This window comes from Monodelphis domestica, chromosome 5, assembly GCF_027887165.1.
Source record: "Monodelphis domestica isolate mMonDom1 chromosome 5, mMonDom1.pri, whole genome shotgun sequence".
In the NCBI taxonomy this organism is placed as follows: Eukaryota; Metazoa; Chordata; class Mammalia; order Didelphimorphia; family Didelphidae; genus Monodelphis; species Monodelphis domestica.
This window is the reverse complement of record NC_077231.1, coordinates 70,903,906-70,919,275: the sequence shown is the minus strand read 5'-3', so window position 1 is coordinate 70,919,275 and position 15,370 is coordinate 70,903,906. Positions and strand designations below refer to the sequence as shown.

At 37.6% G+C, this 15,370-nt stretch overlaps 1 protein-coding gene across 4 annotated transcripts in view; it reads left to right on the top strand.

Annotated features, from left to right (window-relative positions):
* Positions 1 to 15,370, top strand: part of KITLG (KIT ligand) — a 129,379-nt gene that overhangs the window by 91,918 nt on the left and 22,091 nt on the right. For all 4 annotated transcript variants that reach the window (XM_007503137.3, XM_016425694.2, XM_056798618.1 and 1 more), the window contains exon 4: positions 14,155 to 14,322. In XM_007503137.3, coding sequence (XP_007503199.1) covers positions 14,155 to 14,322 — 168 coding nt within the window. The remainder of the gene's footprint in view (positions 1 to 14,154; positions 14,323 to 15,370) is intronic.

Here is a 15,370-nt window from a genome sequence, read left to right as displayed (position 1 = left end):
ATTGTTCTACATATTTTTGCAAGTCTATTTAATATGTGCCTTATTGGAAGACAGTTGGATTTTCATAGCTGCTTCTGCATTCAATCTGTTGTGAGACATCATTTTGGTTGAAATATATGAAAAAAAATGTGGCCTCATACTGATATATAATTAGAAAGGGTGGGATCATTTTAAAAGGTAAATAATTTTTTAGTATCTTGATAAAAGGGCAGCAAGGTGGCAGAGTAGATAGGGCACAGGGCCTGGAAGTCAGAAGGATATGATTTCAAATCCAGAGTCAGATATTTACTGTGTGATCCTGAGTAAGTAATTTCATTCTGTTTGCCTCAGTTTCCTCATATGTAAAATGAGCTGGAGAAGGAAATGGTGAAAAAAATCCCAAGTGGGAGCATGAAAAGCTAAGCAAGACTAAAAGAAAAAAATTATCATGAAAGTAGATTTGACCACAAGGACCTTCTCAAAACGTCTCAGGGACACCTAAAGGTTTTTGTACCACATCTTGAAAACAGCTGCTCTGAAGGATCCCTTTGGATTTTAGAATAGTACAGTCATATAGTTCTTGGGTCCTTCCAGTACTCAAGTAGTGCAGAAAAATTGGAAATTCAAGATAAAGATGTGGAGTGTGTTATATGCCCTCAGCATTCCCATCCCACCTACTGATGCCTAGTGTGCATAAAACAAAAATAAAAACAAACAAAAAGGCTGTTAAATAAAGCAGTGAGTCTTAACAGTTAGATTCAGTAGATTAGAAACCTTGAGTCATATTGGAAAAATCTTCAACATTTGCCAGAGACCACACAGAGAGAGAGCAAGCTAGGGCTCCTGGGCTTTTGGTACTTGGACCATACAATGCAGTTAAGTTACGTTAATGAACTGCCTTTTTATCTTTACTAGCAGTGTTCCTTATGAAGAGTGCACTGTGAGTTGTCCAGAGCAAGCAACTTTATAGACAGTTGTCCTAGGCTCAGTCACTAGCTTCCATAGAGGCTTTCAGAAGAGTAGGTAATGTTATTGTAGAAAGATGGTTGGATACAGCTTTGAGCCCTAGCCATGTTAATAGAAATGAGACCATTTCCATTATCTGGTGGTCATCTTAGTGAAAGATCAGGGTAAAGAAAATGACCCATGGGCAAGAGAGACACACAGTCAGACCAAGGTGAAACTGATGTCCCTCCTCTTTCCATCTTCTTTAATTTGGCTCTCCTTGTATTGGGGTAATGAGTGGGGGAAAAAAACCCACAGGAATCTGGGATCTGGTCTTGCTTGCATGATGACCATAATGTAAATCAAATAACCTCTCTATCCCCCCTCTCTCCCCGCTCTCTCCCCCTCACCCTTCTCTCCCCCTCACCCTTCTCTCCCCCTCACCCTTCTCTTCCCCTCACCCTTCTCTCCCCCTCTCTCCCCCTCTCTCCCCCTCTCTCCCCCTCTCCCACTCCCCCTACTCCCCCTCCCCCTCCCCCTCTCCCCCTCCCCGTCTGCCCCTTCCCCCTCTCCCCCTTTCGCCCTCTCCCCCTCTTCCCCTCTTTCTCTCTCCCCCTCTCCCTCTCTCTCACAGCTGGGAAGGCCAAATTTGAACACAGGACCTTTCCTCTATCTTTTGAGCCACCTAATTGCCCCCAAGTAATATTTCTTAACCCTACGACATTCCTTGTCTGGAACTCTAATTTACAGGTTTGTGCATTCTCTCACAGGTTATAACTCCCTCCACAATTTATGTGGCATAGACATTAACACTTCCTTGCCCAATGACCAACGTTATGGAGGTGAGCCTCTGAAATAAACTAATCTGGCCTCCTAAGGGCCTGAAAGTAATCAAAAGCTGTACAGATAGATGTTCTACCTGTCCTAGTGACTCATCTCATTCATCCTCTGACAGTGCCTCTTTCTCTGAACTATTCTTGTTCTCGCTTTTATCTTCAATCTCTCTTTCTCCTGGCTCCTTTTCCAGGCCTTGAAACTTGCCCAGGTGTAACTTATTCTAAGGAACACCAAAACACAGCACAACTTTCTTATAACCTTGCCAGCCCAAGCTATTCTATTATCTCATCACTAGCAAACTCTGCAAACTGATGGCATTCACTGTCTATGTTTGGATGCCATTCATTCATTCCTTAATATCCCCTGAAATCTGGCTTTGGTCCTCACTCTTGTAACAAATGCTTCTTAGAATCTCTTATTTCAAAACAGCTTTCTTTCTGCCTCATAGATGAGGTCTTTTCTGATCAATTCTCTCCTTCTCTGTTCCCATTTGTTAGCCCTTTTTTGGTTGTTTTTAATCCCTTACCTTCTGTCTTAGAATATATACTAATTATTTGCTCCAAGACAGAAGAGCATCAATTGGAGTTCAATGACTTTTACAAGATAAAAAACTAGGAAGTGTCTGATGCCAGATTTAAACACAGGACCTCCCATCTCCAGGCTTGACTATCTATCCACTGAGCTACCTAGTTGCCCCTTTGTTATTTTCTGTCTCAGATTTAGAATTTTATATGTTTTATATTTACTTTTCTGTATATATATTATTAATTCCTCCTACCCCAATGGAACATCTTTTCTTTGATGTCACAGACTACTTCATGCTCTGTATTTGTATCTTCAGCACCTAGGATAGTGCCTTGAATTTAATCAATATTTGTAGAGTTATTTTATGTTTTTGAGAATTGAATTGAACATTCTCTAAGGCCAATCACCACAATTGACAATTTTGGATCCTAGTCACTATATTCTCAGTTCACATCCTCCTTGACCTTTCTACCATATTTGGGCATTATGAACTACCCAATCCTCAAAACACTAAATCCTCTTAGTTTCCTTGATGTAGTTCTTTCTTGTTTCTCCTTGTGCTGCTCTAATTGCTCCTTCTCATCTTCTTTTGTGTCTCCTCTGTTAACTCAACTGTGGGCATAGCCTAAAGACCCAGATCACTGAGGTACCAAACCTTAGTCACTGCTGACTCTTCTCTCTCCAACTATACCTATCCAGTAAGTTGCCAAATTCTACTGATTCTGTTTCATTGGCTCAGAGATCTAAAGTTAGAAATCATTTTAGAAGTCATTTAATCTACCCCCTTCATTTTTATTGAGGATCAGGTGCTCTATCTCCACAGTCAGTGCTTTTTCTATTTTAACCCATCCTTACTTTCCTTTGCATGGCAGGGACTACCAACAAAGATCTGTACTTCTTATTTTAAACATGCATAACTGCTTATCTAAATTTTGTATAGCTATAACCAGATGTCAACTTAGTGATATGATATATAATTAAAAAGTGGAATTGCACTGGCAAACAAGTATGCCCCATGCTAATACATTGTTAGTAGAGATGTGAATTAGTTGGTCCAGTCATTCTGGAAAGCAATCTTGAATGATGAGAAGAAATGCCCATATGTTTTGAACTAGAGATTCTGCTGCTAGGCTTAGGCCCCAAGGAGATCAATATCAAAAAAGGAAAGTCCCAATATGCACCAAAATATTTAAAAGTTTTTGTAGTCACTAAGAACTGAAAACAAAGTTAAAGCTCATTGATTGGGGAATAGCTAAAGAAATTGGAACATAAATGTAATGAATTATTACTCTGCATTAAAAGAAGTACTTGCACATGGTGAATACAGAGAAGCATGGGAAAACTTATGTGAACTGATACAGAGTGAAGTTAGCAAAACACGGTAATATTCAAAATTTACAACCTACACAGAAAGGGAAACAACAAACCAAAACTGAATCTTGAGAAATTAGGAGTAGAGCTGTATTTTTAAAATGTTCCTGTCATTGATAAAGAAATAGAGATTAAAGCCACTCTGTCATTTTAACTCAAACCTAACCGTGAAAATGACGAATGTCAGTGGGAACCAGGGGGAAAGAGGCATAATAATGCACTTTTGGTAAGGATATTAATGGGTCTAGCCTTTCTGGGAAATAATTTGAAATGATGTCCAAAAAGTCACCAAATTATGTATATACCTTTTGACTGGAGATACTACTACTAAGAACTATACCCCCAAAAAAAGCTCAAAGGAAGGGAAAAACACCTTTATGTACAAAAAAATTAATAGAATCTCTTTTCATATAGTGTCAAAGGCTTAGAAACTAATGGAGGACATCAACTGGGAAATGGCTGAGCAAATTATGTTATATAAGCATAATGTAATGTTATTGTGCCACAAAATGAAAAGAATAACTTTAGAAAAACCTGGGAAGATTTGTATAAACTGATACAAAAAGAAGTGATCAGAACCAGGAGAATAACAACATTGTAATTGCAGATAACAGAAAACTTTTAGTTCTGATTAATGAATGCATTAACCAACCAGGATTCCAGAAGACAGATGATGAAGCATGATACTCACCTTCTGACAGAAAGATGACAAACCTAAGATGCAGAAAAAATATACATTTTCTGGAAATAGACAATATGAGAATTATTTTGCCTGACTATATATTTGTTACAAGGTTTTTATTTTCCTTTTATTTCAGTGAGTTGGGGGGAGAGAAGGTAAATGTTCCTTAATTGAAAAAAAGAGAAACTTAATTAAATCATAATGATCATCCTGCTCCTCAAAGAAGAGATGTGAAGGCATCTCCCTCTTTTTTCCCCCAAGGGTTGGGGACCAATTGGTATGGAATTTTACATAAAATCAGACCCCCCTCCTCCTTTTCTTCTTTTCTCTCCCTCTTCAGTAGCTCTTGTTACTCTTAGTTTCCAGGGCCCTAAAAGCTCTTGAATCAGATAGCTACTCTCCAAATTCAACCTGTTCCATCACAAATGATGCTTTGTGACTTGCTTCAGCTATTAAAAAAAAAGGAACTGTTTAAATTTCTTTTGAAAATGATTCCTTTGAAATGAATATAAGGTAAAGTAAATTAGGCTAGTCCTCATGACATTTTAAAAGCACATGGCTCATTTCAGCTGATGTATCAGGTTCCCTACTGCTGAGGTTTTAGAATGCCACCCTCCCATATTCTGGAATGGTCTGCTGTAACCTTCTAGGTGTAGTGTGCTGTCTATTTTTAAATCATTTCTCTGAGAGTCTTTGATTCTCACTACTATTTTAGTTGAACAATTTACATAGCTTACCTTTGGAAGCATCTATTTCCCTAAATATGTTTAAATTAATTTTTTCCAGTTCTAAGTGGAAACATTTACTTTAATCATGATTTATCAAGTATCAGCCTTGTGGTTTAAGTCTCTTTAAATGGAAATTCCCAAAACATTTTTAATCAAATTTGTCACCATGGATGTCAGTGATCTCTCATCTAACATGGGTTTTGTGTCACTATTTATTGTAGTCATTGTCATTGGTTTCTTACCCCAGTACTTCTGTCCATATGAGAACAGAGGAGGATCCTAATAGATTACCGAATAACAGCCAAGCTTTTCCTTAGGGAAAGATTTAGGGTGGAAAGATACATTAGAGGCCAGCTAAACCAACCTCTTCCATTCACCAAGGAGGAGACCAAAGCCTAATGACATGCCCAAGGTCACAGGAGTTAGAAGTGCTCAAGAGTCAGAATTTGAATCTTCCTTCTGTTACCATTACCCCACCCATTCTAACTGTATTAAAATTCAGAGGGATGAATCATACTCAGATAAAGGTGTGGAGATGGAAACATTTCTCTTTTCATAAAAGTGTTGAGATCTCCAAGAGCCTTAAGCAAATTTCTTCAGTGACAGTTGGCTAGAGCGCAAATCTCAACTTGAGTCTACTCCTGGAATCACCTGTGTGCCCTTAGTGGGTTAATCTTTTTGTTTTTTCTAATTGCACAAGAGATAACATTATTTGCCATCCACAGTATTCCAAGGATTGATATGAGTTAATATTTCTAAAGCTGTTTAAGCTCATACTGTCTCTAGAAGAAAAAGAAAAGCAAGCATAAATGGAAAATAATAGTAGTACACATTTTATTTCACATGTAAAGGAAAACTAAATTACATTAGTGAGACTAATGGATTGAGCATTGAACTGCAGTTATAGGATGTGGCTCTTGGTTATAATTGTAGTTATAGGACTTAAGTTCAAATCCTTCCTGTGTTACTGATGGAAGCTGCAAACCGTGAGTGGCAGCCAGAGTGGTGTGGAAAAGGGAGCATCCTTCCATTTTCAAAAGAGCCTTGTCTACCTGTGTGACTTTAAGCAGGTTATTGAATCTCTCTAGTTAAGAGAGGTCATCTCTATATCAAGGTGTTGGACCAAGAGATCCCCAAGGTTTCCTCCAAATCTGTGGTCTTATGGTCATTTAATAACCCCCAATCTTACAATACTTGGGGACAGGACATTCTTTTTCTTCTATGTAGCAGAATACTTAGTTCCATTTGCAAATCATTGACCGTAGTTAATTAGAAAGAAGGTAGATTAGTGCTTAGTATGCTAGTCCAAACTGGTTTTTCTTTCTTCCCAGAATACAGGTCAAATCTGGCTGACAGTTAATAGGGTTTGTCTACTCCACTGTTTTATCTGCGACAGATTCTAGAACTGAAATGCCAACATGTTAACGGACCAAAATACACAAGTGGCTAGATAAAGCATTGACTTTAGATCATAATCTTTTCTGAGGGTGTTATGACAGTCACAAGAGCACAGGAGATTGCATACCTTCAGGAAACTTGTGTTGCCTTACTTATTATTACTTAGACATCCCGAAGTGCCAAAGGGGTAACTGTCCAATGTAAAAATAATATTGGTTAATAATAAAGACAGCCCAGCCTTGTGGATAGAATATTGAACTTTGCTGTACAGTCATTTTTCAGTCCTGTCTGACTCTTCATGACCCCATTTGGGATTTTCTTGGCAAAGATACTGGAGTGGTTTGTCATTTCCTTCTACAGAACTTATTGAACTAGGAGACAAGACAGTAAGACCTCAGTTGGAATTCTGCCTCTGATATGACCACCGTTTTCCTTCTTTTTGTACCCTAGCCTCAGTTTCCTCCCCTGTAGAATAAAGATAAGAATACTTTTTTACCACCTTCACTTGGTTATTGTGAAACCCATATGAAACCATGTACAGAAAGCTCTTTGAAAACCTTAGCCATGAGGCATTTAAAATGTTTCCAAAGAAAGGCAAAAAGAGCCTCTGTAGTCAGTCATTATTAATTAGTATATGATATTAGTCATAGCATAACATGTTTGTATCAAGAACAACTGCCTATTACTCTCTCTCCTTATATTTCCAAGTCAGAGAAATGTTTATTTTGTTATGATTGATTTAATTTATCAATATATATATTATTATGTTATATATAATATATATCAAATATATAAATAATTTGTATAATATGTTTGGGGTTAGAAAGTTAAATGTTTATTATTTAATAATAAGATGTCCTAAATTTGTCAGATTGAGTTTGTGTGTATGTTTTCCCTCCTGGGAATTAGGGTAGGGAACTGATTCTTTACATAAGAAAATGAGAAAAGATAATTGCACATGAGAACACTGCCTCCAGAAGTTTCTGAGCCATAAGATATGAACACCCTGGTGTATAGTCATTGTATGGTAAACAGAAATGCCTTTATGGCATAAAATATCTTAGCATTCCAAAATAAATAATGCTCTTTATTTGGAAATGGAAGAATGCAAGGGAGGATGGGGTATGGAATATATCCTTGAGACCACAGGAGAGAAAGTACCCTACTTCAACAAGAAATTGTAATGTCCGCAAGCCACAAAATCCACCAGAAATATTGGAAGGAATATCAGTGAAGAGGGAAAGGTAATGATAGGTTTCAACTGTAGAACAAGCTGAACAAGCCCCATGCTGTAAACCCTTCCCCATAACACCCTAGTGAGCTCTGATCACACTGTTCAGGGAGTTAGCTATTGGACCATAATATTAGAGGCAGCTAGGCGGAGTAGAATAAGGAAGACTAGAGTTCTAATCTCATCTCATACATTTACTAGCTAAGTGATCCTACACAAGCCATTTAACTGCTCTCTGCCTTAGTTTCCTAATCTGCAAAGTAGAAATAATGAGTACCTACCTCACAAAGTTGTGACAACAAAATGAGATAACTCTTTGTAAAGTGTTTGGTCCTACTAAGACAGAAAGTAAAAATTAAAACAAAACAAATTAAATTTTAAAAACATACAAATGACTAATAAACTAACTCAGAAAAGATCTACTAGGGTTGCAAATGTGGAAAGTTATCACCCTTTGTGAGAAGCACCTTAAATATCCTTGTTAAAAAAAAAAAAAAACTGGCTTGGAGAGAGCTTGGTTTGATGAGTTGAAAAGCTAGAAATAGTTTCTATTTGGAGTTTGTTTATCCTCACTTATCTGAAGTCCTAGCCAACAATACTAATGGTTTTGAAAGATCATAAATGTTTCCCAGAATTTGGGTTCAGCCATTTGCCAATGGGCCAATTTCCCAGTTGGCTGTAATATATTAATTAAAGCTGCTTTTAGGTAAGTACAGAATAACCCACTCATGCCTTCAATTTCAATTCAACCTGACTTTTATTGAGGGTCTACTTATGCTCATGCCTTGGAGGCATTCAAAGGCAAAAGAAAAACACTTTCCCTGCCTGCAAGAAACTTACTTTCTATTGAGTGGTGATGTTTTAGCATAAACAAATGAGACATAGAGGAGTAAATTACGAAAAGTACTACTGAAACTCACATAATGCTCTGTTTTCCTTTATGAAAGTATCCTTGTATGAAATTGAAAAGACTTATTGATTTTATTTATTTGTTCATCTATTGACTCATTTGTTAATTTGCTTGTTTTGCATAGAACAAATAACTCTCCTTCAATATAGTGACCTGTTTTCAATTATAATAATAATCTGTTAACAGTGATGTGATTGTATATGCTTCCTTATTTTTCTTTAATCTCTGTAAAAAAAATAATTGTTAGTAGTTGATTAGCTACTTCATTGATCTAAGTTTTGGTAATTTAATTGGGATGGCATGAATAAGTAGATTAGATAGGATTGTCATTTTAATTATATTGGCTCTGCCCACACATGAACAATTAATATCTCTCCATTTATTTAAATCTGACTTTCTTTGCACAAAAAGTATGTAAAAGGATATAAAAAGGGCATATAAAAAGCAAAAGGGAGTTACCTGGGTATTTTAATGTAACAAACAAATAAATGTAAATTTAAAATAAAAGCAATTTATTAGCTATTTAATTTGACTGGTGTAGTTATGTGGATGGATTATATTTTTTTTAAATTGTCTTTAAATTGGAGGGTACCCAACACTGTTATTAAATAATGGGTCATGACAGTGAGTGAACAACTTTCCAGTAGGTTATGTTCCTCTCTGTAGATTCACTATGCAAGGTGCAAAAAACAGCAGAAAAGAGCTGTCCCAGATTTCAGATCAACAAGAAGCTTTCATTATAAATTCATTCCTCTTTATTACTTAATGGATAGTATTGAAGCTTAATTTCAAACTTATATTTTGATTATTTTAGTTTTGTTTCTGTATACGTTTAAGGATCAGCTCGAAAGTAAGTTTGGGAGGATCATACAGTGCAGAAAGAGGAATTAAAATTTCAGAAGGCTGGAAAGGTGGGTTGGGACCAGATTGCCAGAGGCTTTAAATGTTTAACAGAGGAGTTTATATAACTTTATATAAGTCCAGAAATGATAGGGAATCTCTGGAGATTATATTGCCTAGGAAAGTGCTACGGTTAGACTTAGGAAAATCTCTTTGGCAGGTAAGGGGAGGTTAAATTAGAGTAGACAGAGACATGAATAAAATCAAGGGAAGGAACATTTATTTTATTATATTTCATTTGTTTGAACCTCTTTCCAGTCTGATTCCAACTCTTCTCATTCTCTATTTTATGCTACTCTTCTCACATAGTTTGTGTTCCTATCAGATTAGCCTGGGAACTCTTCCTCAGTTGTTGTCCTACATCTTACTGCTTTCCCTGATTCATTGAATCTTCCTCTCCTTGCTCCAACAAACTCCCTATTGAAATCCTTTTCTTTCAAGGTCTCATCTTCTCTAGGGCACATTCAGTGATCCCCTCCTCCATCATCTCTGCCTCTGCCAAAAGTTCCTTGGTTCTCATGGAGCACTCTGTCTGGATCTCTCTGTTCCCTATGTCATAGCCTGCCCTGTATCACACATTAGGCTGTTTGCTCCATGAAAGCAGTGACTGTATCCTTTTTTTATCATTCTATGCCCAAGACTATCAGTTATTTGCACAGAATAGTTGTTTAGTTGTTTTTCAGTTATGTCTGACTCTTTATGACCCCATTTGGGGTTTTCTTGGCAAAGATACTGGAGTAATTCACCCTTTCCTTCTCCAGCTTATTTTACAGATGAGGAAACTGAGGCATATAAGGATAGTGACTTGCTCAAGGTCACAAAGCTACTACTAGGTGACTGACATCAATTTTAATTCAGCCCTTGTTGACTCTAAGACTGGCTCTCATCACGCTACCTTTTATGTGCTTTGAGAATTGAACTGGAAGTCAAAAGACTAGAGTTCAAGGGCTGCCTCCACCACTTGCTGGCTGTCATCTCATCTCTGAGCTACAGTCTTCTTATCTATCACATTGCTTTCAATTTCCTCCTCATAGGAATGTTGTGAGCCTGATAGGATCATGGAGCCAGAGTTGGAAGGGACCTGAGAATCCAGTTAATGCAATCCTTTGTTTCAACAGATGAGGAGACTAAGGGCCAGGGAATTTAACTAACTTGCCCATGGCCACACAGGTAGGAAGTTTCAGAGGTGGGATTTGAACCCAGGTTCTTTGAGTTCAGAGCCAGTGTTCCTTCCATTTTTGACTCAGACTATCCAATAGATAATATAGATGAATTACTCTGAATATAGCATATTAGGGAAAGGGAGCATTAATTAAGTACCAACTGTATACCTGACATCTGCATTAAGTGCTTGACAAATATCACACAGCAGAAAGAGACAGTATCCATCCTTTTCCTCATTGACCTCTCTAGAGAATTTGATCCTATTGATCCCTTCTGAGCATTTGCTCCTACCTCAGCCTCTCAGAAGTCAGGCATGAGGTTTACTTCCTATGCTGTAACCACTCTCTTTCAGTCTTAAGGATCATAGAATCAGAGATCTTTAGCTAAAAATTCAGTCTCTTCATTTTACTGATCCACGTAGACAGAGCCTAGAATCAGGAAGCCCCGAGTTCAATTACAGATACTTAATGTACTAGCCATATAACTCCTACCTGCCTCAGTTTCCTTAACTGCAAAATGAGATACCTTCCAAGGTCATTGCTAGGCACATAGTAGGTACTTCATTTATGCTTGTACCCTGTCCTCTTTCCTACATCTGAGGAAACAGGTTCCAAAGGGTTAAGTGGATTCAAACGAGGTGCACCAACTTTTCCACCTCCAGTCTCCTCTTCTCTCTTCCTTGACAGTTTCATTCCCTCTTGCAGCTTCAGCTATCACCGTTTGGTTGCCATTGGGATATTTCCATTTTAATGTCCTAAACTAAGCTTAGTATCTTTTCATAAAATCTGATTCTTTCTGTCTCTGGTTCCATTCTCCCATCTTTGAAAATCTTGATATTTTTTTTTTATTCTCTTCTCCTTTGCTTTATATATCTTACAATGCACTTACCAAGTCCTACCAATTCTTTTCCCACAATTTCTTTTGCATTTGTGCCTTACTTATTCTCAGTACCATTGCCCTTACAAAATTCAAGACTAGTCCAGTAGTCTCTCCCCTCTCCTCATTCCAATCCAGGTCTCTAAAACTCATAATCTTCACACATCAGTTTATGAGCAGGTAGGTGGTCCAGTGGATAGAGAGCCAAGCCTGGAGATCAGAAGTCCTGGATTCAAATCTAGCCTCAGACACTTCCTATATTGTGACCCTGAGTAAGTCACTTAACCCCAATTGCCTATCCCTTACCATTCTCTTACTTTGTAAAAAATACGTAGTATTGACTCTAATAGAGAAAGTAAGAGTTAAAAAAATACATCAGTTTGGTCAGGTCATTGCTTAAACTCTTCATTGACTTCTGACTGTCTACCAAGTCAAGTTTTAATCCATTACCCTGTCATTCTGGACTTTCAGAAAGCCACCGCCTATTCCTTTGCACATGTAGCCAGGACCAGATTAGTGCAAATAATGAATTCCCTTGAGCTCCTCGAACCCAGGACCATGTTTTATAAAATTAAAACCTATATGCAAATTCAAATGCATGCTTCATGAGATTCGTTATTCATATTAGTCAGGACCTAGCTATACTCTGTGCCATGGATCAGACAATGTCCCTTGAGTGCCCCCCATTCCTTCCTTCGGTGTTCTTTGGGGAATGCAATCCTTACCTGTTCTTAGTGTGCCAAATTCTCTCTTAGCCTTTAAATCTCAAAGCAAATATACTCTCTAATGAACCCTTCCCTATCTTACCCAGTTAGTCATGATCTTTGACCTCTTGGACTCCTTTCTCCCCATTTGTTATTGTTTTGGTTCAGTCATTTTAACAGTGTCTGACTGTGATCTCATTTGGGGTTCTCTTGGTAGAGATAACTGAAATGGTTGGCTATTTCTTTTTCTAGCTCATTTTTACAGATGAGGAAATTGAGACAAATAGGATTAGGTGACTTGCCCAGGATCACACAGCTATTAAGTGACTGAGACTGGATTTGAACTCGGGTCTTCCTGACTTCAAAGACCTGGTGCTCTATCTACCACTTCTCTACACAGCACTTCGTTTATATCATTATTGATCACTTCTACCATTTAAATTTTTTCTTTTAGATTTTTTTTCCAGATTACATGTCAATATAATTTTTAATACTTGTTTTCTGGCATTTTGCAATCCATGTTCTTCTCCTCCAAGAGAAGGCAGGTAACAAGATTATGACTGTAGACATATTATCATATAGCACATATTTCCATGTTCAAAACAAGACACATAGAGGAAAATTCCTGGAGCAAATGAAATAAAGAATGTTATGCTTCAATCTGTATTTGGACTCTCTTCCTTCCCCAGCCTGTTTCATCATGTTTCCCCCTTATATTATTTTCCATGATAGTGATTCATATGTGTATTTGACCTTTTGCATGCTAGATGATAAGCTCCATGAGGGCAGAGATAGTGTAATGCAATGGAAGATATATTGATTTTAGGTCATAGGTTCAAATCCTACCTCTACTATTTGCTTTGTAACCTTAAACAAGTCACTTAAATTCTCTGGACCTCTGTTCTTTCCTCTGTAGAATAGGAGGCTAGACTAGATGACCTAATTTTCTAGATTTGTTTCCCCCTCACCCCTTAGTACTATGATCTGCCCACAAAAGGTACAGATTCAAAAGTTGGTAAGTTTTTTCTGTTTAAAAGATGGTTAATTCTTGGAGGTCAAGGGCTACCATACATACCTACTTTGTGCTGAGAGTATTGGTAAGCATTTCAATTCAGTGAATTCTCTTGCATGATGGAAGGGAGACTGAAACTGACTCTGTCCAACTCTGCCTTAATTAAATATAGTTCATACACAAGTCAAGACATCATCCCCATGATGTTGTTGGTTATCTTCAAAATGAAGGATGAACAACAATTTGCGTTCTAAAGGTACAAGAGGATAGCTATTCTTTTTTTTTTTTAACCCTTACCTTCCTCTAGAATCAATACTGTGTAATGGTTCCAAGGCAGAAAAGTAGTAAGGGCTAGGCAATGGGGTTTAAATGACATGCCCAGGGTCACACAGCTAGGAAGTGTCTGAGAGAATAGCTATTCTTCAAAAGGATTGAGCTTTGAGTGCCAATGAATTACACTGAACACTTGAAAGTGATCACTATTTTTAAATTTGGTTTGTGATTTCATTAATTTTGAGAGTTTGGGATAAGGAAGATTTCTCTACCAGTGAAAGATACCAGCTTCTCTGTAATATACAATATTATAAAGAAAGATCTAGCATATGCAGGGGTTGAGTGACTTTACCAGGGTCACCCAATCAATATCTGTCAGAATCAGAGTTTAAACTCAAATCTTCCTGGAACTGAGATGTCTCTATAGTCCACATCCTGCTGCCTTTCTTGCCTTTCTACCCTCTGAGACAGGATACAGATGAATTAAATGACTCATCATCTATATGTAGACACTAATTTACCCTGACAAGGGAATTCCTGAGTGCTCCCCATAGGAGGAATGAGTAGTCTGAGTCTCTGAAACACTTGTCTAATCTTCTTGTCTCTCTTTCCTTTGCAGCCTAATCATTGTTGGTTACATTTGATGGTGCCCGAATTGGCCAGGAGCCTGAATAACCTCTTGGACAAATTTTCCAAAATTTCCAGTAGTCTGAGTAATTATTCAATCATCGATAAACTCATAAAAATAATTGATGACCTGATGGGATGCTTAGAAGAGAAAAATAAGGTAACAGCCAAAAGAACGGGAGGAGGAGGGTATATTTTTGTTCTTCTTTAGCCTCTACCATGGATTGGTTGGAATGGGGAAAGGGTTTGGAAGGAAGGAGAATTTATGTATATCTGTGAGTTTGTGCTTGCACACATGCAATAGAATATTATAAAATGTGGTGCTAAATGCTAATAAGTTGAATTATTTTGGAATTATAAAGCTTGACATCTCATCCTAGCTCAGTGTTCTTTTTCTGCATTAACAAAATTATAAGTCAGAGCATGGGGGTGGGAGGAGTGAGGGAGATGTGTGAAATTATAGAGAGGGTAATGCTTTAAAGGATTCTTCCCTGGATTTGGAAACAGAATTACCTCACACTGTGAAATAAAGATTGTCTGACCTGTGCTGTTGTTTCATTTGGGAATTCAGCTGGGGAAGGCTTCCAAATTAGTCAGCTATTTTAAATTAAGTTTAGATGGAAATCTTTCCATATTGAAGGCTTACTTCTGACATATTTCCATAATGTAATTATTCCATTTTGGAGTAATATCTTTGTCTTGCTTCTTGGAGACCATAAAAATGGACTGGCCATTTTTGTCTTCATCTGGGCCATTTGACAGGTGAGTGGGCAAGCCCAACGCCATACCTTGTATTGAATCAGTACCAGGATCAGAGATGATCAGAGTTGGAAGGCACTTTAAAAGTAATCTAGTTCAACCTCTTATTTTTATGGATAAAGCAGCTGAGAAGAAAAGTTAAATGATTTATCCAAGTTCACAACAACAGAAAATAGTGAAACCTGGCCTCTTAGACTACTCCAGTAGTGTATTAGAATAAAGTTGGGGCAGCTGGGTGGTGCCATAGGGGATAGAGAGACAGACTTGGAGTCAAGAAAACTCAACTTTGTGAGTTCAAGTCTGCCCTTGGGCATTTATTAGCTGTGTGGCCCTGGGCAAGTCACTGAACCCTGTTTCCCTCAGTTTCCTCATCTATAATATAATTTAGAGAAAGAAATGACAAACCAGTTCAGTATTTTGCCAAGAAAACCCCAAAAGGGGTCACTAAG